We start from the raw sequence: 26,074 nt of genomic DNA, 5'->3' as shown, positions 1-26,074 counted from the left end.
TTCGACTAGATTCCACGCTCACGGGCAGAGCTGCCGATTGTCAGGCTCTAAATCTAGTAGAGATGTCGGGTGATTTTTAAATGAAGGAACAAATGAAACCAGGGGAAGAGCCCCAAGATCATAAGACAGCAGAATGGGACCAAGTTCTGTATTTTAAAACCATGTCCCACTGCAGGGACCATGAAAAGAGCTGGGGAAGGGAAACGAAAAGTCATCTTTACATCTGATGTGTCTACATCAGATTTCCTTAAGAGGTTTCCATTTCTTAATAATAACAACTGAAGTCGTTTGGCCCAAGTCACTGGATCACTGAAGGGAAGGGGAGAGGGCGAAGGGAAGGACTGGCCTAAGCAAGCACGTGGTAGGAGCAGGCCGACAGGCCACAAACCCAGGCCCCGACTGCTCTACCCAACACTGCCTTCCACGTGGATTTAAAGAGAGAAGACACCTTCCACAGTATTCCCATTGCTCATTTTATTTCAACAGTCAACTGGCCCCAGAGAAGAAGTGCTGACATCTCAGGTACTTTGGAAGCACCATTCTATTCTGGGAACAAACAGCCTACTTTTTAAAGCTGGCAATCCCTAAAAAACAGCAAGTAATAAAACGTTAATGCATTTTTTAAAACCAGAAAGATGCCTATAAATGGCTTAAACTTTATGGAGGGGAGGGGAGGGTAGCCCAGGGGTCACGATGCTTGCTAGTAAAGGCCCCTGGAGAAGGGGCGAGGGGCAGTGGGAGACAGGGCAGCAGAGAAGGACACTCCAGAACCTGCTGTCAGTGCCCTGCCTGGCTGCTCGCACCAGCCCCTGGATGTGCTGGAAGCTTGATGTTTGTGCTGCCAGCCCCTGGGACCAGGCAGAGGCAGAAGGCTGAAATACATGGTGCCTCCTGTCCTGCAGTGGGGCCTGAGGAAATCAAAGAATGCTTCTGAGGGCGAGTTGCATAAAAGGTAGCACAGCCCAGAGATGGTTAAATTCATTCCTAAATGGGAGCTTCCATCAGCCCCCACTCCTCAGAGGCCTGGTCCTCCCCTGGTTAACTTCATCCTCCACTCTCCTGTTCCAGCTCATATTTCAGGATTGAAACTTAGAAACCACGCTCTTTCCTCCTATCTTGAAATGGGAATTAACTCTATTTTATGTCTATCACTGTCCACCCTCCCTAACATCACTGAACACAGACAAGAAAATCATTGCTGTCACCCTCCCGATGCCCCATTTTGCTGGCCAGAGGCCCGGGGCCTAGTCGGACTGCTCCTGAGACGATGGCTGGCTGGGCTCACGAGGCATCCCTGCAACCTGGTCATCTGCAAAGGACAAAAAAGAGGGGATGCATTTAGGAATAGGAAAAATTATCTATTTTCAGGTGTAAGCTTTCTACAAGGCTTCTCATCATTCCCAGGCCCTAAGGAGAATTAATTTGCCTTGGATTTGCTAGGTGTCAGGAGGCTGGAATTCTAGTCCTCATATGATACAGGCTCAAGTTCTGCCTGCCACAGGCTGGGTGGCATGAAACAAGCTACCGGAAGCTCTGAACCAGTTTCTCCTCCTCCTGTAAATGAAGCGATGCCTACCTTGCAACATCAGGTCAGCATGGGACCAGGGGGAACAGTGAGAACTAACTTCCACTATTGGCTTCATCATTTCAGGTCTGATTAATCCTCAGAATAACCTCATGAGGTGGGGAGCATTACCAGTCCACTGCGACAGACACGGAAACTGAGGCACCAAGGAGTGGATTAGCTTGCCCAAGGCCACACAGCTGGTGAGTGCTGGAGCCAGGACTTATGCCCAGGCCAGCACCAGGGCCAGCAAACTTCAAGCCACACTCGACCATCTCTCCAGCTAACAGATGTAGGCGTCTCACACACAGCAGGTGTGCAACAGGCCTCAGTTCCCTCTTCAGTAAAACGAGAAGGACATCACCAGACTAACCTCAGGGGAAAATTAAAAGGAAAAAAAAATCCTTGAATGTATAAGTAACACAACCCAGAGATGGTTAAATTCATTCTGCAAAGGGCCCTAAAAAAACAAATTCCTCAAAGCATTTTCACATCTAAAATTTCAGTTGACCTTCACAGTAACCCTGTGAAGGGGCCCATTTTACAGATGAAAAGACTGAGTCCTAGAGAAGGGTGTGTGAGTGACTAAGATCACCCAGTGTGTTGGTGGCAGAGCTAAGAAGGATAGGGTCTCTAGCTCTTGGTCAGGTTCTCTCCAGAGTGGCCTGAGGAGAGGAATCATCCCTACCAGACCCAAACTGGCTCCTGCTGCTGTTCCAGGCTCGGCATTTGTTGTTTCCCCAGCCAGAGAGGCCTGGCACCTCTGGTCTGAACACACCACATACACACCTCCCTCCACATCTTTGCCCAGGGGCACTAGTAGAGCCAGACACATAATTCTGTTGAAATCTGAGCTCTGCCATTTATATCTACAAGAACCCCTCTGGGCTCAATTGGTTTCCTCACCTCCTGGGGGGCCCACCTCCTTGATGCCTGCCTATAGAATTTAGGGGAGGGGTGTAAGGAAAAAGCGTATCCCAGGCCCAGCACATTTTAATTCTGTTCTCAATCACCCCTCTCTCCACATCTATTTTGATTAGCCCCCTTCCTCCAGAAAGTCTTCCTGGCTCCCCCACAAACCGGAAGACTGGTGCTCTTACCCACGGTCTCCTGGTCCGCATCAGACAGGACGGTCAGTGAGAAAGATGCTGGTGGCGGTGGCGGTGGCGGCGGTGGAAGGAAATGGATCCCAGCGAGGAAGCCTGGTGGGAGGAACGGGGGCGGTGGTGACACGGGTGGCGGCAGCAGGGGTGGCGGCTGCGGCAGCAGTGGTGATGGTGATGGTGGTGGTGGTGGTGGCGGTGGCGGAGGCGGAGGCGGAGGCTGTGGGGGATAGCTTGGCTGGAAGTTTTCCACTGGCTCCGGCACCTGCAAGGCACACCAAGCAGAGAAGCCAAACAGGGGAGAGGGTTAGCCAGATGGGCTGATCAAACATGATGTTCTCTTGAATTGGGGGGCTCCCATGGGCTGGACACAGGCACTTGAAATGGGGTGCTCAGCAAAGAAATTACTGAAGGCAAGAAGGAACGCAGGCACACCTCAGATCAGCCTGGGGGACAGCCGTTCGGGCCCCTGACTGCGCCCTCTCTAAGCTGCTGAGCAGCTGAGGCAGAACTGGATCCCGTCTGTCTGACCCACTGCTCAGTGCTCGGCCAGGGTCCCAGTGCATCCCAGCCACCTGTGGTCCATTGTCGGGCAATGACTTAGACTCCAGAGCCAGGGCCTTCTCCTGGGTGGAGTACAGCTGTCACTGAGTCAGAAAAGCTGGGTGACCTCAGGAAAAGGGGCTCCAGCCACCACCATTCTGTGCTTCTGTTGCTTCTTCCGAAGATGGAAGCCAACCCCACGATACAGGACCCCAAGGCTGGAAGGGAGGGATCTGGAGGGGGGATGACTACACAGCTCAGAGTGCATCTAAGACATGAATGTAATGAAAATAGTCATGAATGTCAGGTGTGGTTCCTATTATTTACTTCCATCCAGATACATCAGAGCAGCGCTTCACAGGCTGTGTTCCAGAGAACTTAGAGTCCTACAAGATTATTCTAAACTGCTTTTAAAGTGTTCGTTGTCAAGGGAGTTTGAGAAACTCCACATATTGACTCACCACAATGGTGAGTCCCATGTAAGCACATTAAAGCCTCGAGGCCGTCTGCAAAAGCCTTAGGCCAGGGGTCCTCAAACTACGGCCCGCGGGCCACATGCAAATACAAATATTGTATTTGTTCCCGTTTTGTTTTTTTACTTCAAAATAAGATATGTGCAGTGTGCATAGGAATTTGTTCATAGTTTTTTTTAAAACTATAGTCCAGCCCTCCAACGTCTGAGGGACAGTGAACTGGCCCCGTTTAAAAAGTTTGAGGACCCCTGCCTTAGACCAACCAGCATGTCCTACCTTAATCTGACCACAAAGAAGAGAGGGAAGCCTACTCTTAAGTACCTACTACGTGCCAGACCCCGTGCAGGCCCTTCACACGCATCGCACCCTCCTCTCCCGAGGCCCCGCTGACAGACGGAGCCGAGCGAGGTCCTCCGAGGCCACAGAGCTGGTAAGAGAAGGACGAGGGGACCCAGGCCTGTCCAGCTCCAGGCCTGGGATCTTTTGTGGGAGGAGAACAAAAGCAGCAGCAGGTGGGACAGAGACAGAAATAAAAGGTGGAAGAGTCTTGGGGGTTATCTCGGAGCCTGGGCAGGGGGAGCAGGACACGGTTCGAAGCAATTCATAGGCTCTTGGGTTTGAAACAGCTTTACAAATAAATGTTGGATCCGCTATCCAGACAGGAAAGGGTAGGAGGGGGATTATTAGCCCTTTAGTTCCAAGCGACTTGGCCATTTCTCCCTGGATCACAGCTCCTGCCTGGGGCCTGATAAACCGACGGAGATCACACCCTGACAATGGCCGTCTGGCAGGCCCGTCAGTCAGCGCTGCTCCGGACGCCAGGCTTCTGTGCGAGCAGACGGTGGGTGCATGCTCCACTTGGCCAGAACCCCTCTCTTTGTGTGGAGGCTGGAGGGGCCATGCTGTCCCTGGGCTGCAAGGGGGTGGCCAGCACCCACAGGGCAGGGCGGTGGGGCGTTTTGTGTACCTCTGTCTGAGAGACAGGCTCAGGGAAGCAGAGTCAGGGTAGTCAGTGTGCATCCTGCTCTGCCGCTAACCTGCTGTGAATTTTGATCCCAGTGCCTCACTCACTCGTTCTGTGATGTTGGACAAACCCGTAACTTCCTCTTCCCTACAATGGAATTATACCCCGTGGTCTGAAGGCCCAAATAGAGGGGCAGGCACCCTAGAAATATCAAGACCAGTGATTTTCAGACCTTTCCCCCTTGAATCAATGGAAAATGATCCTATATCAGTGATGGCGAACCTTTTGAGCTCGGCATGCCAACAGTTTAAAAAACCCTAACTTAACTCTGGTGCCGTGTCACATATAGAAATTTTTTGATATTTGCAACCATAGTAAAACAAAGATTTATATTTTTGATATTTATGTTATATATTTAAATGCCATTTAACAAAGAAAAATCAACCAAAAAAATGAGTTTGCATGTCACCTCTGACACGCATGTCATAGGTTCGCCATCACTGTCCTATATAATAAAGCAGTAATATGCAAATTGACCGTCACATCCTCACACAAGATGGCCACGCCCATGTGGTCCCAAGATGGCCGCGCCCATGTGGTCCCAAGATGGCCGCGCCCATGTGGTCCCAAGATGGCCATGCCCATGTGGTCCCAAGATGGCTGGCAAGGGAGGACTGTTGGGGGCAACCGGGCCTGCAGTGGAGGGCAGTTGGGGATGACCAGGCTGGCAGGAGAGTGGTTAGGGCCACTCAGGCAGGCAAGCGGTTGGCAGCCAGCAGTCCCGGATTGTGAAGGGATGTCCAACTGCCGCTTTAGGCGCTTACAGGGCACACCAGTTAGTAACTCACCACTGACCTCATAAAGGGATTACATCTCATTCCTTCTTTCAACACATAGATCCTTAGGGGATAGGTGTTTGGGGAAAGGTTTCCATATTTTTCATGACTAAGCTTAAATGCCACTTCCTCTTGAAAACCCTCTGCAGTCCCAAGTGGGCCATACCCTGGGCAGGGGCCCTACAGCTGCTCCTCGCTCTGCCCTCAACTGTATGGCACCAGGACAGTGGCATTTCCCTCCTGGTACCAGCAAAACAAAGAGCCGGTGGCCCCAGCATTCCACGCGTCCAGGCTGGCGGTCACTTAGTGTTCCCAGGTTTACCTACGTGTCTGCGATCCTTCTTGCCTGAGCTCCCAGAGCCGTTTAGCCTACAGCTCTGACAAGCAAATGCCACAGCGCAGGCTGACCTGTCTACACATGATGAGACTCACCTACATGTGTGCACTCACAGAGGCGCTCACGGTACAGGCCGAGGGGCCTGGCAGAGTGGGCACACCAATGGCTTTCTGGGATTGAGCATATGTAAGAGCAGCAGAGCAGATGGGATACAGAGGAACCAGAAAGGAGTCAGGATGCGACTCACCGAGCCTCCTCCATGGTAGTGGCTGAAGGACACGTGCCGGAAGCCCTGCTGCAGGGAGATGCCCAGGCCCGGGGAGGGATCCTGGTAGCCCATCGGGAACGGGCGATAGTACATGCCGGAGTAGCTGGGATACAGCTTGGAAGGCTCTCTCTCCAGGTACTCAGACCGCACCATAGGATCTGAGTTGATGCTCAGAGAGAGCCCTGAAAGAGCAAGCAATGGGAGAAGTATTAAAAACACAAAGAGCGAGGGAACAAGCATCACATTACTGTCCAAAGACGGGGCAAACATTCAGGCCCTTTTACACAGAGCTCCCACATCCATTATGCTTTTCACCCTCCCTGCTTTTTAAACCGTTCAGCCATGTCTCACATTCTTAGAAAAAGTCCTCACCACAGCCATGAAGCCCCAGGCAGCCGACCCTGCCTCCACTCCAGCCTCCTCCAGTGAGATTACCTGGCAGCTTCTTCTCTCTCATCCCCCTCAAAAGCCCTTGCAGATGCTGTTCCCTAACCTTGGAGGGCTCTCCCTTCAGCCCACTTTGCCTCCTAGTCCTCAGTCCTCAGCATCTCCTCCTCCTAAGACCTCAGCTAAGCCGTTAGCTGTTAGAGCTCTCTACACTGATGTGTGATTATTAGTGCTGTTCCCCTCACAAGGACGAGATGCTTAGGGAAGGAATCTCACTCCCTGCACCTTTTGCCACTATGTCTGGCACAGTTAGGTGCTCAGCCCCTGTGTGTGGAGAGAGGAAGCATGTGCCAGTGGAAAGGTATCCTTCTCCTATAGGACTGCTGTTCCAGGTCTGTCCTCCTCATCTAGTTCCCTGGGGACCAGACTTTCCTAGAACATCCCAGAAGATAGAAATGGCCGTCAGGGAGCACCCAAGCCAATCTCCTTAGCACATGGGCGGGAGACTGGCACACCATAGGGAAAACCAACAGGGGCCTGCACTTTAAAATGGCCATTTTTTAAAAGCCTCAGACCTACATGTGACCTGAAGTTGTGCTTTAATAGCGAAAGCATAATTTACATTGTTACATAAAGAACATTGTAACTTATGCACATGGTGGGCAGGAGAAAAAACAGACAATATCTCAATGAACTATCTCCTCCTCCTCCGTGGAGCAGAAAGGCTGTTGCATCCCCACCAACGCCCAGGGAAAGGGCACAAAATGAGGTGCGCAGGCGCATTGGGCTAGGGCTCCGATGAAAGGCGGGGCCTTCAGAAAGACCAGACGCGTGCGCAGGCGCAGTCATAGTTTAGAAAGCCCATCCGTCTGCAGGAAGTCCTGCCAGTGGAGCCTCCCGCCCAAGAAAAGAGCGGGAAAGGGCGCGCAGGCGGATTGGAGCAAGGCACAGCGGAAGGGAGGTCTTCTGGGAAAAGCCTCCCGCTCCTGGAAATGGGGGGAAGTGCGCAGGCGCGGTCAACATGGCGCTGGCCCACCCACAGAGACATTTTGTGGGGAGGTGCCTGCAACCCAAGAAAAGAGCGGGGAAGAGCTGCGCAAGCGCAGTAGGGCCATTGTCTCCACAAGACGCCCCAGCTAAGCGGCCTGGAGGCCATTTTTTTTTTCTTGCAAGATGGAACGGCAAAAATTGTAGCTAAATATTGAAAGCCATCTTCACCACCCACTCTTTTCTCTCCCTTTTACCTTTTTGCAAAAAGGCACCCAACCCAAACCTGTATGTGGAGAAAGGTTTCTGAAAGCAAATTTAACTCAGAAAGCATTTCCCCATCCCCCCTCCGGGAACATGAACATGGCAGGGAGGCTGCCGCCCTGAGCGGAACCGATGGCACAAGGTCACATGGGACCTGGGGATCTTACCGTAGGCGAACGGCGGCGGCGGCCTGGGCATGGGCTGCGGAGGCCTGCTCGGCTCCAGGGGCCCGGGACCTCCCTGGCCAGCGGCCTCCGCCCGGAGCGGGGGCCTCACGAAGCTGGGCCTGGCCATGGCAGCCCGGTCATTCGGGCCCATGTGGCCGCGGCCGCCCACGACTGGCTGGAAGGCGCTGGGGCCCGGACTCGGGCCGCGCGGGGGTCTCTCCAGCAAGTAGGCGGCCGCGCGGCCCTCCAGGCCCGGCTCCGAGTCTCCCGAAGCGGCGAGCGGAGGCAGCGGGCGGAGGCTGGAGGCCGGGGCGATGGCCGCGGCCCTGGAGGCCAGCTCGCGGTCCTCGTCGGAGGCCTGCTTCTTGAGCATCTTCTGCGCGGCCATGATCTTCTGGCGTTCGGTGATGAGGTAGCACTTCTCGCAATTGCACTGCTTCCAGCGGCACTTGCCCGCATGGCCCTTGACGGCCACCAGGTAGCCATGGTTGCGGCACCGCGAGCAGTTGGGGGTGCGCAGCATCGTGGCCAGCTTGGCGGGGTCTGCCTTCATAGCACAACCGCCGCCTCTGGGAGCTGCGGAGCGAGTGAGGCGGGAAGCCGCGCCCCAGAAGCCCCCGGTGCTGGGGACACTGGATACACTTGTAGCAAAGCGGCTCCCGGCACATCCCCGGAACTGCCGCAAGACCCTCGCACTTTCCCAGCTTCGGAGGGGGGCCCGATTTGGAGTTTCTCTGCCTTAGTTCGATGCAGGGGGGCAAGTAAATTTTACATGAAATGCTATTGCTTGTATGTCCTCTGGGTTATCTGAAGGTTTAGGCATTTAATATTCCAAAGTCTCTGTTCTCGCCACCCCGAGACACGGCCGTCTGTGACGTCAGTAGGCGCAGTGAGGTGCAGTGGTCCACGGATTTAAAGCTCCAGGAGCGCAGCTCTCGGCAAAGCCGTCCCAGCAGGAAAGCATTCTACGACGCCAGCCGTGTTCCTCCCCCAAAGCAGCTGCCCCCTCTGCACTTCATTGCTCTACTCTGCAGAGAAGCGGCCCTTCCCAGTGATGCTTCTAGAATATTCTCAAGAGCTCGGTGCAGCCCTAACTGGTTTAGCTCGGTGGATAGAGCCTCGGCCTGCGGACTGGGGGGTCCCGGTTCGATTCCGCTCAAGGGCATGTACCTGGGTTGCGGGCTCATCCCTAGTGGGGCGGGGGGTGCAGGAGGCGGCTGATCGATGTTTCTCTCTCCTCGATGTTTCTGACTATCGCTCTCCCTTCCTCTCTGTAAAAAATCAATAAAATATATTTTTAAAAAAGCTCAGTGCAGTGTGATCGCTGCTCCAGGACGCGTCCCATTAGTAGTTCCCATCTAAGAGTCTTGTTGGTGCAGGGGTTCATTGCTGTCCATGCTTCCCAAAGTAAAGCATACTTAGAACGCTTTAAAGTAAAGCAGACTCAGGGCATTTTAGCACGAGTTGGAATCACTGCTTAACTTTGCCATGAATTTAGTTATACCTGTAAAGCGACCCAAATCTTGGGACGTCGGAAAGGCTGTCGTGAATTTCATAGTTGCTCAAAATCGCTTCATTTTCTTGTTTGATAGACATTTGTGACACCTGCGGTCTTTGTCTGTTTTAGGTTCCCAGAAAGAAAAACAACGGGCCACTCACACCTAAGTTGGAAGCTTATAATCATAGAATCAAACATATTGAAGGAGGTGGTGTGGCTAAACCCTGACTAAAACGTGCCCTTGAAATTGCCTTTCTCTGAAACGCTCTGGGGCAGAAGGGCAGGAGCTGAGGCCTCTGGTTGCAGCTGACAACCCCTCCTCACTGCCACCTGAGAACAGAAAACTGTGCCATTCTGAGGCCGGTTAGATACCGGGAGGCTTTTGTAAAGGAGTTTCTATATTCCTATCTTATTAAGAGGGCAAGAGTATATCCTTTTGTATTTGGCCCTTCAGGAATTTTACTGTTAATTTTACATCCATTTAAAAAAATCTAGGTTTGTCTCTCCTTTGCTCTAATATACTCTACCTTAATTTTTTGTTGTTGTTAATCCTTACCCAAGGATATTTTTTCCATTGATTTTTAGAGCGAGTGGAGGGGGGGGAGAGACAGAGTGAGAGAAACATCGAAGTGAGAGACACTTTGATTGGTTGCTTCTCGCATGTATCCCAACCTTGACCAGAGTCGAGCCTGCAACCCTTCAATTCAAGGGCCAATGCCCTAACCATTGAGCTAGACAGGCTAGGACTCTACCTTAATTTTTTATTTTAAAAACATGGTCCCATAGATAAAAGGACAAGCAAGCTTTTTTTCTGACTCTACCCAATTCAAAATATCAATTTTTTTCACGATCCTGTCATTTGAAAATGGTACTTAAAAATCATAGTTTCAATACTACTGTCAAAAATCTGGAGCATTAGCTTCATTGTTTAATGATACTGCAAATCATAAGGTCATTTTCTGCATTATCAAATTTCAATTTTTAACATCAGGTGACATCAGATTTGATAAGGCCTAAAAAAGAAAACCACCCATATATATTTTCTGCCTGAGCACCCATGCTCTCTTCATTTTCCTATTAATGATTTAAAGTAAAATCCTATTCGAAGCCAGCTCTATGAATTAACATATTTTAGTCTTGTTAACTACAAAATGCTTCCACATTTACTTTATAGCTTAGGGGTAAAATATACCCAAGGTGATGTGAGTTTGCATAGTTCTTTGAGAATATTAATAAACAACCATATATCTTTTTAATCAGTAGTCACACTGTAAGATGTAGAAACCCCAGAGTTTATACAGTAAATAAATCTAAGAAGAAAAAAAAGACTAGTTTATTTCTCTTCCTTGCCAAAGTCTCAATTTGTGTAGGTAAATTCCAACAGAGCTTTATTTATTTCACTCTTGGAAATTCAGACAAATTGATAGTTTTGTTTTATTTAGCTTGAGGACTGATGACTTCTTAGGCTGCTGCTTTTCTAATATATGCATTTCTTTAAATTGTTCCTTAAAAAAAAATGGTAACAGATGGCAATGACATAAACATGAAAAATGAAGTTAAAAGGATGGGACCAATAAGTACACAACATTCCCCTTCCTTTCCTACACCTAACCTTAGGAAAGTTATGTTTAGGAAAGTCTGCATTGTCATAAGCAATGGTTTATAAAATAATAAGTCATACTTGCCGAGGAATCAGCAATTAGACTAATTAACCATGAAGGGCTGGTTGGTGGTCATATCTGACTCACAGCTTCAGTAATGTCCCCTTTTCCCTCAGAGTCCCAAGTTTTCTACCTTGAATAATGTCTTTTCTCTTTAGTTAATATGGTTGCTATTGGTAATATTTAATTCTTATTCATTGTAAAGAGCCCTGTATTATGCAACGCATGCGGTATTATTTATAATCATTAAATATTGTATGCACTGTAATATTTCCTTACTAGTAGCACACAAGAGTAAGGAAGGCCTTTTTTGCTGATAGCATCTTTCCCCCGGCAGCTATAACCCAGATATCTGCTATCTTCCCCTTCTTCAGGCTCTCTCGAGTGAGCAATGAAAAGTTTAGTGAAGATTTTGTAGGGAATGGAGGGGAGTATTTATATGACACATCCTATATCCGATGCTTTAAAATCCTGCCGTAGCGTGTCTGTGTTCTCAAGATCCTCTTCTGCTGTGCTACACCCACTGGAGAGAAACTGTCTGCCCTCCCTTTTCTCCCCCACCCCTCCTATCCAGCCTCTCTAGCTTTCTTTTCTACATTTTTTGAGAGCTCTGTAACAGCTGTGACTATCTTATTTTCCTTTATGTCTAGCACAAAATAGACATTCAGTAAATATTTGTTGAATGTATAAATGAATCTTGCCTCCCTCTCCTGCCAATGTCAAAGTTATAATTGGCACAGTAAATCAACTTGGCTTCAGCAATTTTCACCAAACATTATACAAAACAGAAAGCCCAAAGTGAATAGGATCACTCTCATGAGAAGCAGAATTTGGGGATTAACTTTAGTTCCTTGAATTCACCCCTATCCCTAATCTATATATATAAAAAGCCAGCAACCATAACGACCCTAACAACCTAACCACCGGTCGCTATGATGCCCACTGTGGCCAGCGAACCAGCCTGATGACGGAGTGGGGCCAGCTGGCCAACCTCACGGCCCCCTACCCCCTGCCGGCCAACCCCTGATAGGACTCTCCCACCCCATCAAGGGCAGGTCCAGTCGGCCAAATGCCCCCCACTTCTCCCCCACCAGCCCTGCCCCCAATTGGCCCGCCCCACCACATAGGCCAGCAGCCCCTCCCCCTGGCCAGCCCCTCCCCCCAGCCGGCCCCACCCTTGATCACACCCCCCACCCAAATAGGGGGCAGGGATGTCTGGACAACCTCCTGCAGCCCCTCCCAGCCGACCAGCCCTGAGCAGGCCCTGATCGGGTGGCTGGCTGGCAACCAACCTCCCACCATTTCCTCCTCCCGACAGGCCCAGCCCTGATCCGCCCTGATTGGGGCTGGGCCAGCCGGACCCCACCCGTTCACAAATTCATTCACTGGGCCTCTAGTGCAGTGGTTCTCAACCTGTGGGTCGCGACCCCTTTGGTGGTGAACGACCCTTTCACAGGGGTAGCCCAAGACCATCCTGCATATCAGATATTTACATTACGATTCATAACAGTAGCAACATTACAGTTATGAAGTAGCAACGAAAATAATTTTATGGTTGGGTCACACCATGAGGAACTGTATTTAAAGGGCCAGAAGGTTGAGAACCACTGCTCTAGTGGTTTAATAATAGTAATAACTAGCACCAAGTGTCTACATGTGCCAGTAATTCTTACGTCCTTTATGTGTATGAATGCATCTAGTTCTCACAACAACTCTCTAAGGTAAGTGCTATTATCTTCACCCTCATTTTATACATGAAGAAACTAAGGCCTAGGGAAGTTAAGTAACTTGCCCAAAGTTTTATAGCCATTAAATGGCAGAGCCATGAATCAAAAACAGGAAATTGATCCTCAGAGTCCATGTTCTTAACCATATATCTGCTAACTCAACATTTCTTTTAAACAAACACAGTGCTCTCCTCAAGAAAAGTTTGGTGATGAATAGAAATGTTTGTCTTATTACATATCCTGTCACAGTTGAGGCAAAAGGGGGGGGAAGGTGGTAGCAACCTGGGGAAACTTCCTAGGACACCCAGCTTAGTTGTTTTCCTCCACCAACAGCCAATATTTATTAAGTACCAACTATGTGCTAAACATAAGGGGCACAGAAGGAAATAAAAAGATGGGATCCTTACCTTTAGGCATATTTTCTATCTGGCAAACCATACAATAAACAATTCCAAACCAAGGGGGAGTGGTAGGGGTGAAGAAGGGGGCAGGATACTATGGGAACCCATATGAGGGTCCTAACCTACATCAAGAAATCAAGGAAGACTTCCTTGAAGGACTGATTTCTAAGCTGAGGTCTAAAGGATGAGTAGGAATTAGCCAGGTACAGGAGTAGGAAAGGTGTGTTCCTGACAGAGGGAACAACATGGAAGGTCTGCAGTGTGGCTATAATAGTGAGGTCAGGACACTGGAGAGAGATGAGGTGTAGTGGTTAAGCATAGCCAGGTGTTGGAGGGAATCTTGGGGGAAATGATGGGAGTTGCTATCTAAGACTAAGGAGAGAAAATGACATGGCAAGAGGCAGGCCAAACTAGAATCCACATATCCAGACATCTAACCCCTGCCCTTGGTTTTTCTTTCAGAAAGTGGAACAATAAGTAGCTAGGACTTGCAGAAGGGATTACAGTATTAATATGGAGTTAAGTTGGGGTTTGGGGTTTGGGGTCCAGATGGGGCACACAGTCAAAGCTCGTCATGGCCCTGAACTAGTCCGTTGCTAGGCAGGGTTGTTCCTCCTAACCCTGGAGCCCTGCTGACTGGTTCAGATGAATCTCCTAGGAATCATAAAGAGGCTAGACACAGAGCAGCAATGATGGAAGAGAAAGGAGTGAGAAAAAATCAAACAGGAAGTAGTTGAAGAAGCTGTATATAGGTAAAGACAGGAACAAACAATTCCGTGGAGCAGATAGAAAGTACAACATGGGGGCAGAGAGGGCATGCTCAGAGTGGCACTGTTAGCTGAATTAGACCCAGTTGCGCTGGCATTTGTTTGTTTTTGTTTTTTACTTGCTAATTTGATGGGGGAAAGTATTTTTACACACAGAAACTGTCACAATATATGTATCAGTACATGTACTTTTGATAGTACTATCAAATTTCTGTAAATATCAATAATTTTTTGTCTTAAAAGTTATGAGGCAATCATCCATATAAATATATCACTAGAAGGGAATAATAGCTTTAATATCTCTGCTCTTTGTTGAAATGCAAATTTGATTTAACACAACATGTAGGGCACTTTTCCCTAGTGAGATTAGAGTCAAAAAGATCAAAGGAGCAAAGAAAATTAAATTTAATCTCCCTTTTTCTATGTATGTTCCTTATCTAGTTTCTTAGAACACTAAATTCCTATTTATTGAGAGAGAGAGAGAGAGAGAGAGAGAGAGAGAGAGAGAGAGAGAGAAAGAGAGAACACTAAATTCCTATTTTAAAAAGAGAGTGAGAAAACCCAGAATTTCCCCCTTGAATTCTTCTATGAAGATGGCAAGCAGAAATCAGGAATTTATATTTCAAGAGACCTTTTTATTTTATGTCACAGAGTCAGTAAAAATTCAATCCATGTTATTACTATAAACAGATAACAAGAAAAACTGCTCTAGAGACAGGCAAACTGGGTGAGAGCCTGATCACTACTTATTAGCTGTGTTACCTTGGATAAATCACTTAACTTCTTTGGGTCTCAGTAGTAGTAGCAGTAGCAAAAATATTTGTACGAGGTATTGCAAAGTCCAGTGTCCCCCACTTACCTCAAATAATATTAATATTTCATGAATGCTTACAGTTTTGCAGTCATGGTCTCACTTAAACCACAAAACAACATCTGTAAGGTAGGTACATTTATTGTGTCCATTTGACAAATGGTAAAACTGAAGCTTAGAGAAGTTAAGAAATTTCTTATCCAAGGTATACAGGAAATGGCAGACACATGTATGAGTAGCCTCTAAGGCTGTATTCTTTTTAAAAAATATATTATTTTTTATTGACTTCAGAGAGGAAGGGAGAGGGAGGGTGAGAGAGCTAGAAACATATATGATGGGAAAGAATCATTGATTGGCTGCCTCCTGCAGGCCCCCTACTGGGGATCAAGTCTGCAACCCAAGCATGTGCCCTGACTGTGACCTCTTGGTTTATAGGTCAATGCTCAACCCTTGAGCAACACCAGCCAGGCTAAGTCTATACTCTCAACCTACACTATATTGCCATCATTTAGTTATTTTATTTACTTTAGCTATAAAGTAAGATCTCTGATTCTTGCAGGATTGATGAGATAATGCATGTAGAATGCTCAACACAGTGTCCAGTATCCGGCACATGGTTAGCAGTCATTACATGGTATCAAGGAGGAGGAAGGGGAAAGGAAATAGGAAATGAATAGAAAGATGTATCTCTGACCCAAGGCCACCTCCAACCAGAAGATTTGATTAAGCTGCACAGCCTTTTTGGGGAGAGTCAGGCTCTCCTAGCATAGATAAAATCCTAAACTGTCCAATACTATAACTGTTACCCCCATGTAGCTATTGGCCACTTGATTGAGGTAAATTCAAATTAAGACATGCTGAAAGTACAAAATACATTCCAGATTTCAAAGATATAGTATGAAAGAAACAATGTAAAGCAGCTCATTAATAATTTCATATAGATTGCATACTGAAGTAACGATATTTTGGATGTACTGCATTAAGTAACATATTTTTAATGTGTTTTTTTACTTTTTAAATGTGGCTACCAGAATATTTTAAATTACATATATGCTTTGCATTGTATTTCTATTGGACAGCCCTGAACTTAAGATCTGTCTGTTCAGTCCTCCTTCCACTTCCAGAGACCAAGTTTTCAAAAGCAGCTCAAATTCACGCTGTTACACCATTGCCATGGGAAATATACCACATTCACAGGTCCCCTTCTCCTGTTGGTTAGTTTCACTAACTTGAATGTATCCTGAAATTTAGGGTCTTTCTAATGCTCTACTCTCTCATGCTTTAGAATTGGAAATATTCATCTGACTACTAGATTATGTTCGCTAGAAGAGTCTAATAAAACTCAGTTTGCATTTTGAAGCTTCAAATGCATTGATGTTCTTTTTATAGGAATATCTTCATATTTATTATATTAGGTAAATTACCAATAAAATGCTGTATAAGGTTGAAAAAAAAGAAGGAAGTCATTATATACTAAAGTTACACCACTTCTGCTATACATAAATCATCAAATGCTTCTAAGATCCCAACCAGAGGGCATGGGTTATTTATTTACATGCTGCTTGATAAATGTAGTCCTTTGGACATTTAATATTTTAAGAATGCTGGAAAGTTAATAAAAATTATTTTATTTATGCCCTTCTACCCCAGAACCCGCCCCAGGTAAACAATTACCACTAGGAGCACTAATGTTTCTTTGCACAAATAATTCCTTAAACAAACAAACAAAAAAAGCATGAAGATTTCTCAGCATGTAGTATCATTACCTCCTACAACATTTTCTTTAGACATGGTTAGACTTAGTTTAATGAGTTTGGAGATTTTTGCTCTTTCCCCTTTAACTATCCAGGAATATTTATTTTCAGAGACAGTTTAAGGAACTCCGTAATTCCCAATCTGTCAGAGTTTTACAAATAAATCCCAGTTGAATGCCTGTCATTGTTTCCAGTCTGGTCAAACAAAAAGAAAAAGTATACAATTCATCAGAATAATTAGTTGATTGGGGTTAAATAATTCTAAGAATAAACATTTGACCCCCTGGAACATCATAAATCTCCTGGAGTGAGAAGGGTTATAAATTAAATGCAGAAGATTTAAAATGGTCCTGATACACTCTAAACATTATTCCAGGCATGTGGGACACATTTAGATAAGTTAAAACCAAGTGTGGGTTTAGAGTTTAGCCATCTTTGATCATTGGTTTACTAAAACTTTATTGCTCTGGCATAAAGAAGCCAGAAGAAAAAAAGGAATAGTGGCAACAATGCCCCCTACTGCCCGATGCCCACCTTCCTTAAGTTTCAGGGATTTTAAGGAATATGGTATTCCCAGGGGATAAAGAAACTAATAAGTATAAGGAAGTCAGGAAGGAAAGAACTAATATTCATTGAGAGCCTACACCATTGCAAGCACTGTGCTATAATTTATTAATAATGTGCATTTCATTATAAATTCATGAAAGACTACGATGACGTTCATAGATAAAGAAACTGAGGCTCAAGAAAGTTAAATAATATTTACAAGAGTCATAGGTAGGTGTGGAATATGCCAGGATTTGGACCCAGGTATACCTAGCTCCAAAGCCAGCGATTCTTATACTGTGGTATGCTGGCAGTGACTGAAGTGTGGGCACAGTTCCGACTCCTAATAGTATTATTACTCTAGCCCTCTCCTCCTTTTTTTCTCTAACCTCCATTTCTGACACAGCTCAGCATTTCCCATTCACTCTGATTTGCCTGGGATTGAGAGTCACTGGACTTTCAGGGTCACAACTGGGTGAGTCCAAGGCAAACCTTGTTAAGTTGATCACCTAAGGTAGAATTCAACTGAATAAGGAACCAGGCTAGAAGGGTTATTTTGGGAGGGAAAGGAAGGTCCAGTTGTCTGTCCTATTCGTCCCTGTGCCACAGGTGAGTAATCTCTGACCTACTTGTTTTATGCCATGACATATCTGGGACATTGTTAAAGGAGGTTACGTTTCTTCCAGTTATGATTTCTTCAGTTCCTATTCTAAATCATCAAAGTCAGCTGGAATTTAGTTGACTGAATAAATCAACCATTCAAGTGGAGGGGAAACAGCAGAGATCAGCATTGCAGAAACAGGAGTTCTGTGAGAATTAAGGATGGCCAGAAAAATGGGGTAACATAATTGACATTTATAGAATCAGGCTAGGTATTTTGTTCTAGGTATTATCTCTTCTTATAACATCTCTAAAATGATATAATTAACACTAATTACAGATTTTTAAATGAAATAAACAAATCTTAGGAAGAGCTAAATAATTTGTCTAAGGTCACTTAGTTAGAAAAAAAAAGTGAACTCAGAATTTATTTCTGCCCAAAGCTCTGACTTTTCCCACTATATTATAGTAACTGACTCACAGTACTGGTTAATACATATTGAGTTCCCTGCCCATTAAGTTCCTATAATCTTATATTTAATCATTTTAATGTCCTTCATTTGCATTTTAAAATAAAATAACATGCCAAAAACTATTTCTGCAAATTCTTAGATGGATATAGAGATTCATGATGGGCAGATGAAGTCACCTGCTTAAGTTCACTGTAAATGTTAAAGCTGAGAGAATAATTCAAGTAACTACTCCAGTTCACTCTCACTGATGAGTTGGCCAATACCCATTGAGACTAGACAGAACACTGAACAATGAGATGATACATAAACAAAGCAAGCAATGTTTTTACAGACTCAGCTGAAGTATTACCTATACTATTTTTTAAAATGATAATTTATCAGTCTAAACTACAAATGAATGTCTAGCACACTACTTAAGTACTGTAATTATCAGAAAAATACAAGAGAGGTGGGTTAATAAAGGAAAGTTTTCTGGTGTACATACTTTGCCCCTGATTCTGTAAGACAACTTGAACTGGCAGAGGAAAGTGGAAGGATATACACAAAAACATGGGCAATAAGACATCTTGCATATAGATAGTTGTGTAATGGGAGTGGAGACACCATTAATGGGCCTAAATACTTATGGTCTGTTAATAAAATACCTACATGCAAATAAAAATGTGATGAGAAGAAAGTAAGCAAATATGATATAGAGATTTAGAAAAATCTGCCAGATACTTGAACAAGCAGAGGTTCTGTTAGCAAAGAGGAATAGGAAATTGGCTTTTGGGTAGACAACAGCAGTGCCTGCCACTTCATATATATAAAATGGGAAGAATATGTATTTTGTATGGCTGTTGTGTGGATTAGAGATATTTAAATCACGTGGCAAAGAGTAGATACTCAAGAAATATTGGCTATTGTTTTATCTGTGCACTCTATGAGTCTGTCTTAGAGCTTATGAAAATTCTGTTTGGGGACAATGTAGGATATTATTAGTTCTGCTTTATTATATTAATTCAAAATATGCCTGGCACATAATAGGAACTTAATAAAAATCTGTTGAATGAATGAATACATTTTAACTCTTTTCTATAAAGAGAACATAAAAGTCTATATGTGGCCTTGTTAGTAAGTTAGTAAGAAGAACATGGCAAAAGTGAAATAATGATTTCAAAAACAGAAATGTTGCCCTGTATTAAATAAGTACAAAGGAAATAAACTTTATAGTGGTAGATGTGTACTCTGTAATGGCAAAATATTCTTCCAGGGTACATTCGGTTTTAAAGACCTTATGACTATGTTGCAGTCAAGTTATTGAACTAAGAACTGTTCAAAACATTTTGGTCCTGAAAATTCCTAGATTGTTTTCTTCAACTTGTACATGTTATTTCACAGTATTTGAATGGCACAGAACAAGTAGCTCATACAAATGAGTTAAATTGATTTAACCTCTGTTTTCATAAAATAGCCAGTGATCTGTGTTACATGCTAGCAAAACATCCAAGCTGTACCTTTAGGAAATAGAGACCTAAGTAAATGGTAGCTGCTATTATTACATCCAGCCCTGCCCTCCTTATTTTCTCTAAGCTCCATTTTTTATACAGATCAGCGTTTCCCAAAATATGCTCTATGGTTCTCACTTCTGAAAAACATAAGCCAAAGTCCTGAACAAGGCATTAAGGCTTTTCCCAATCTGACCCAATTCTTTTTTTCCAGACTCAACCCTTGCGAGTTTCCACCATGTTGAATTACTCACCTCTCTTCAACAGGTCATGCAGTCATGTTTACCCTTAGCTGGAATTACCATTCTATACTTATTTACATGACATATTTCTATGCATTCTTCAAGACAGCTATGTTGTCATCTCCTCTGGGAAGTTTTCTTTAACCTCATCAGGCAGAATCAGTTGCCCCTCGTTGTTTATCCAGAATGTTATTCAAACTTCTGTTATATTACTGATCACACAATACTGATTTTTGAAATTTCCTTGTTTAGAAGTAAGTAGGAATGTATCTAGCTCTTTCCTAAACCTCCAACCCTGCATAGGACCAGTATACAGTGGGTGAATGAATGAATGTATGCTACTGATTTACACGTGGAGTCACTTACTTCTCATTTTCCAGGCCAATGAGACTGCAAGCTCCCTGTGGGGAAGAGAGAATTTCTGACTTATTTTCATAATATTGAAAATCATGGCAGGCATTCAGTACTCAATGGAAAAATACCTAATGAATAAAAATAACCAGCTCCCCCACCCACCCTCAGTTTCCTTCCATGCTTCTTAAGCCCTCACTGCAACTCTTGGAGGGAAAATAGAAATAAAGTGTGAGTGTTAGAGGAAGGAAAATGTCATCCCCACCTGCCCGATAATAATATTATGTAAATTTACCATAGCTAAGATTTAGAAATACCCTAAGTGCCCATCAGCAGATGAGTGGGTTAAAAAACTGTGGTACATCTACACAATGGAATACTACACTGCTGTAAAAAAGAAGGAACTTTTACCATTCGCAACAGCAAGGATGGAACTGGAGAGCATTATGCTAAGCGAAATAAGCCAGTCGGAGAAAGATAAATATCACATGATCTCACTCATTTGTGGATTATAATGAACAACATAAACTGATGAACAGAAATAGATCCGGAGACAGAGAAGCATCAAAGAGACCATCAAACCTCAGAGGGAAGGCAGGGGCGAGTGGGTGGGTAAGAGATCAACCAAAGGACTTGTATGCACGTATATAAGCATAACCAACGGACACAGTCGGGGTGAGGGCATGTGCTGGGGGGTGGGAGTGGCCGGAGAGAGGTCAATGGAGGGAAAAGGAGACATATGTAGTACTTTAAACACTAAGGAAACAAAAACAAAAGCAAAAAGCAAACCAACAGCCAAAAAAAGAATATTATGTAAGGCTGGAAGCTTCAAGACTGGGCCTCCAACGCCAGATTCTTAGTTCTCTCCGCCCATTTCCTCCGTGGAAAACTCTGTTGCCATGGAGACGACCATTACTTTAAGTGGGCACAGTTGGGTGCGACTCCGGAAAGGCCTCTCAGGAAGGCGACGGTGCATGGAGACTCTTCACCCTCTCGTCAACCTGCTCATCTATTTACTCGCCTATTCGTGTGTTTACTCATGTTTGTACTTGTTGGCTTACTTTTTTAGTATCTTCATAGAGTACTAAGTCACAGAGCTGCCACCGGGGCACACAAAGCCTTACAAGCGCCCAAGGTAAGACCTAGGGTCCGCGGACCATTGGCTGAGAAGGGCTGAGGGGCGGGCTTCCGCTGTTACCAGAAGCCCCTTCGCGGAGGCTGTGAGGGAGGCGCGCAGTGCGATTCTCACTTAAACTCTCGCGAGTGGGCTTAGGGCTTCACCCCAGCCCAGCCTGTAGGGGCTGCGCCTGCGCGGTTGGGGCGTGGGCGGAACCCTCTAGGCGAGGGCTGGGCCACCCGCTCCCTCTGACCGTTGGTCGGGCGGCTCGCGGGGAAGCTCACTACGCATGCGCACCTGCTCCAGCGGCAGGCCAGAGGCCTCAGGGACTTGTGTGCTGAGAGGAGAGGGGCCATGTGTGACAGCGGCGGCATCCCACCCCTGCACGTAACAAGTGGGCGCAGAAGCAAGCGGGCGGCGGTCTCGGTGGAACAAAGCTATGAATACGGCTCCCCGAGGTACCTGCTCCTGTGCGGCCTGGGCGGGATGGTGAGCTGCGGGCTGACGCACACGGCCATCGTGCCGCTGGACCTGGTCAAGTGCCGCATGCAGGTGGACCCGGGCAAGTACAAGGGCATCCTGAGCGGCTTCACTGCCACGCTGCAGGACGACGGGCTGCGCGGCCTGGCCCGAGGCTGGGCCCCCACCTTCCTCGGCTACTCCATGCAGGGCTTCTTCAAGTTCGGCCTCTACGAGGTCTTCAAGATCCGCTACGCCGAGCTGCTGGGCCCGGAGAAGGCCTACGAGTGGCGCACCGGCGTGTACCTGGCCTCCTCGGCCACCGCCGAGTTCTTCGCCGACGTGGCCCTGTCGCCCATGGAGGCGGTGAAGGTCCGCGTGCAGACGCAGCCGGGCTACGCCCGCACCCTGCGCGCCGCGGCGCCCCGCATGTACGGCGAGGAGGGCCTGTGGGCCTTCTACAAGGGCGTGGCGCCGCTCTGGATGCGGCAGATCCCCTACACCATGATGAAGTTCGCCTGCTTCGAGCGCACCGTGGAGGCCCTCTACAAGTACGTGGTGCCCAAGCCGCAGAGCCAGTGCACCAAGGCCGAGCAGCTGGCCGTGACCTTCGTGGCCGGCTACATTGCCGGCGTCTTCTGCGCCGTCGTGTCGCACCCGGCCGACTCGGTGGTGTCGGTGTTGAACCAGGAGAAAGGCAGCACGGCCTTGGGGGTCCTCCGCAGACTGGGGCCGGGCGGCCTGTGGAAGGGCCTGTTCGCCCGCATCATCATGATCGGCACCCTGACGGCGCTGCAGTGGTTCATCTACGACTCGGTCAAGGTCTACCTCAAGCTGCCGCGCCCTCCGGTCCCTCAGGCGCCCGAGTCCAAGAAGCAGAAATAGGCGCGGACGGGTCCTGCGCGGTGGCCGCCGCCGCCCTGGGCCCGCACCGCGGTCCAGTGGGAGATGGCACTCAGACACTCTCAGTGTGTGAAATGTTAACCTGTTGGTTTTTGGTTTTTTTGGAGAGGGGATTTCACGTGCAGTACTTGCTCTCTTTAAATTATTGATTTCTTTTTTGGCAATCCAGGGGGATTTGGGGGTTTGAACCATTATCTTTGGGGAGTCGGCATTGGTGGCTTTAACCGAACGCAATCGTTTTTTTCAACAGTTAGAGGGGGGAAATCTCTTAACGGGAATTAATGTTAGGTAATTTCGTGTCTTTAGATTGTGTCTGCTTTGATTCGCCATCCAGTGGGGATTATCCAAGCATCACTGCTGAGTAGCCTACTAATGAGGTTGTGAGGTCATCACAACTATGCGGGAGAGGGAAACAATTAAAATTCTGCTACGTGGTATGCATCTCAATAGAAATCGGGCACCTATTGAATAGATGAAGGACTCAGTCCATATTTCCTGTTCATGTCCATTACAGGTAAAAAGCTATTGCAGGTTAAATTGTGACTTAGTGCTCCCAAGAATGTATTCATTGTTTTCAAAGAGACATGACAGGAGATGAAATGACATGAGCATTTTCTCATTTTGCTTTGTCCAATTCTCTTCCTGATGTTGCTAGTTAGGACAGAGCTCTCTCCAGGAAGTGCTACAATTGGATCAATGTGGAAAACCAAAATGAGATGAAGGGCAGGCTTTGGGAATAAGTATGTAGAGAAAAGCCTCTGTTCTCTATTATTTCTTCTGTATAACTCAGCTTTCAACAGTCATACATCCAAAGAAGATCACACCACCCTAACATTAACACACACAAAACCCGACAAATTCCAACAATTTTTTGTTGAATTTTAAAGAATGGTTTTGGTGACTTTGGAAGAAAAAAAAAATCTCGCTTTTAATGTAACAAATTCCATTCATTTAATTTGGTAGATATTGCAGTGATCTTTACAGTGATTGAGATTCATAAGACACATTTTCAGTTTTCTGTAGTCTTCACATCTCTAGGGGAATAAAATTAGTGAAATTCTGTGAATTAGAGATGTTTGTAAAATGTGAATAAGAAATAAACATCACTCTGTTTTATATAATTTACCAAAATGTTACTTGATTGCCTTAACAATTTGTGTTAAAGACTACAAACTTAGAATATGTTAGTGTTTTAACTATTTGATAAGTTGTTTAATGGTTAACAGAAGTTTAAAAGTGTCTAGATTTAAATAAGTATGTCATGGTTGGATAATAAAGAACTTAGAGGAAAAATGTCAGAACTTGTGAATGAGAATGGAATTAAATTTATATTTAGTGCTTCTATGTTTACTTATTATTGGGGAGGGAGCAAAGGAAGGGTCATTATCAATTGTTAAGACACTTTAGCTTTCTTTAGGTAGTTAGTGTCCAGGTTGTTGTAAATAATAGTTCTCAGTGAAGAAGAATGATAAACATTTCAAGGAACTAAATTGTGTAGGTTCATGTTTGCAAGACTTTAAAACAAATATATTTCCATCTAGTGTTGTCTTATAAAATGTAGGACATTTCTTTGGTCAACAGTAATATAATTTAGGGGATTACTACAAAAATCTATGGAGTTTCAAAGTAGTAAGAGATCACTTGTTCTGGTCTGTGGTATTTCATGATTGTTCTGTTGGCAATACATATAATTTCTATGTATGTTTAGAGAAGTATAATCTAAGGAAAAACTGTTGACCATGATTCTGGCTGTCATGGACATGGTCAAGAAAAGGGGTTTACTTAATTTGTGTCAACAGTTTTCATATTCAGTCCCCAGATTTCTAGTCACCATTTTTTGATGGTGGTAGTTTACAAATGTTTGTCTGATAGGAACCAGGATAGCTAATAATGAAGAATAAAAGGTAATTTAATTAAAGAAAATGTGAGTTCAGAATTATTAGGGACTTTTTTTTCTAGTTATCATTTGGGACAACTAAAATTTCTATTTTACCTTGTTTATAATAATTACTCTGTGAAATCATGCATCTCTATTAGAAAAGCCATAGTATACATCTGGTATTGTCAGACATTTTATATTTAATTTCTGAATCCTTGCAGTAGTCCATTTTATATACTCAGAGGCTATACTTGCTCATAGTCATATAGCTAAGTGATACAGTCTGAATCAGGGTTCACATTTTTCTTCCATTGCTCTAGTCCAGCCTTTCAACACAACCAATGACTACCCTTTTCATAAATTGTTCTTTATAGTACCTCCAAATTATTTTTTAAAATTGTCTATTTGTATATACTATGAACTTTCCTATCCTTTCACTAATGGAAAATTGTACTATATGTCACAATTGTGAAAAACCTATGGCATAATTGCTTAGAAGTAATCAAACTGCAAAATACTTAAGTGCATTTAATTTAATGTTTAAATTATTTTCCACACCAGGCCAGTGCCTCAATCCTAACTTGAAGAAACTGATGATCATAAAAACAGTGCTTTTTAATTTTTTAAAAAATTTGTGGTACTGCAGTTTTAACAAGAGGCTTAACTATCAGGTGTTCCATTTTTTTCCTCTAATCTTTAGTTCCTACAGCTAAAAAAGCTGGCTTAGGTTAGTTATCTATTCCTCCAGGTGGTGATTAAAGTAGCTTCTTCAAGTATATGACATTAATTTTATGATAGGATACTGTAATCTCATCCACTGGTCTGTCCTTTGAGAAGTGAATAAAGAGTAGGTAAAATCTTTAAAAATAAATGCCATATTTACATGTTATTACCACACTGATAAAGCTAGAAAACAATCAAGGTATTAATATTATGAGTATTTTTTCTTGCTGTACAAGTGTGTCTTTAGAAAGCATTTCTTTTGAGCCTTTCAAAAGCAAGAGTAATCACAGAAGTCAGATGATCACATTTTGATAGGCAGCCATTCATTTATAGTATGCTTGTTTTATGTGGTCTTATAGGTCAGTTATTTTTTTAAGTCATGAGCAAAGAACTGTTTGAAAGAAAATTTCAATGTTATTTACAAGGCTTGGTCTTGTTTTCCTGAATGCTACTATTTGGATGGATGGTTGAGTAGGGAGGGTACTAACAATGTAATTATAACTAAGGTTTGTGTGTATGAGTGTGTCCACATTGGTTACTATATTTTGAGACCTTCAGTGATAAGAGTGTCTAAAATTTTAGAGGCAATTTGATAATTCTGCTCATACCTTCTATAACACTATAGATCAACAGCTACCATGTGCCAAGCATTGATCTTTGAACAACATGGGAGTTAGGAGTGGCAACCCCACACACAGTCAAAAGTCCATGTATTAACTTTTGACTCCCTCAAAACTTAACTACTAATAACCTGTTGACCAGAAGCCTTACCGATAACGTGT

At 45.0% G+C, this 26,074-nt stretch overlaps 2 protein-coding genes across 2 annotated transcripts; one reads left to right on the top strand and one right to left on the bottom strand.

Moving 5' to 3' along the window:
• Positions 1-1,244: 1,244 nt before the first annotated feature.
• Positions 1,245-8,416, bottom strand: DMRTB1 (DMRT like family B with proline rich C-terminal 1). The gene is made up of 4 exons (XM_036347029.1): positions 7,894-8,416; positions 6,068-6,270; positions 2,665-2,932; positions 1,245-1,309 (listed from the first exon to the last, which is right to left on the bottom strand). Exons 1-4 carry the CDS (start codon positions 8,414-8,416, stop codon positions 1,245-1,247), a joined length of 1,059 nt encoding a protein of 352 aa, XP_036202922.1.
• Positions 8,417-21,682: 13,266 nt separating this feature from the next.
• LOC118674986 (phosphate carrier protein, mitochondrial-like) lies at positions 21,683-22,672 on the top strand. Its single transcript, XM_036347086.1, has one exon. The coding sequence runs from the start codon at positions 21,683-21,685 to the stop codon at positions 22,670-22,672; it is 990 nt and encodes a 329-aa protein (XP_036202979.1).
• Positions 22,673-26,074: the final 3,402 nt, after the last annotated feature.

This window comes from Myotis myotis, unplaced genomic scaffold, assembly GCF_014108235.1.
Source record: "Myotis myotis isolate mMyoMyo1 unplaced genomic scaffold, mMyoMyo1.p scaffold_m19_p_2, whole genome shotgun sequence".
Classification (NCBI taxonomy): domain Eukaryota; kingdom Metazoa; phylum Chordata; class Mammalia; order Chiroptera; family Vespertilionidae; genus Myotis; species Myotis myotis.
Note: the sequence above shows the minus strand (reverse complement) of the source record. Positions and strands in the feature narration are given on the sequence as shown.

What these genes read in the sequence shown, in the direction of transcription:
- DMRTB1 (XM_036347029.1), bottom strand. Translation starts at nt 8,416, where the DNA reads ATGCTGCGCACCCCCAACTGCTCGCGGTGCCGCAACCATGGCTACCTG. An exon ending in GCCGCCGCCGTTCGCCTACG is followed by an intron (nt 6,271 to 7,893) that starts GTAAGATCCCCA and finishes TTGCTCTTTCAG; the next exon opens with GGCTCTCTCTGAGCATCAAC. An exon ending in ACTACCATGGAGGAGGCTCG is followed by an intron (nt 2,933 to 6,067) that starts GTGAGTCGCATC and finishes TGTGCCTTGCAG; the next exon opens with GTGCCGGAGCCAGTGGAAAA.
- LOC118674986 (XM_036347086.1), top strand. Translation starts at nt 21,683, where the DNA reads ATGTGTGACAGCGGCGGCATCCCACCCCTGCACGTAACAAGTGGGCGC.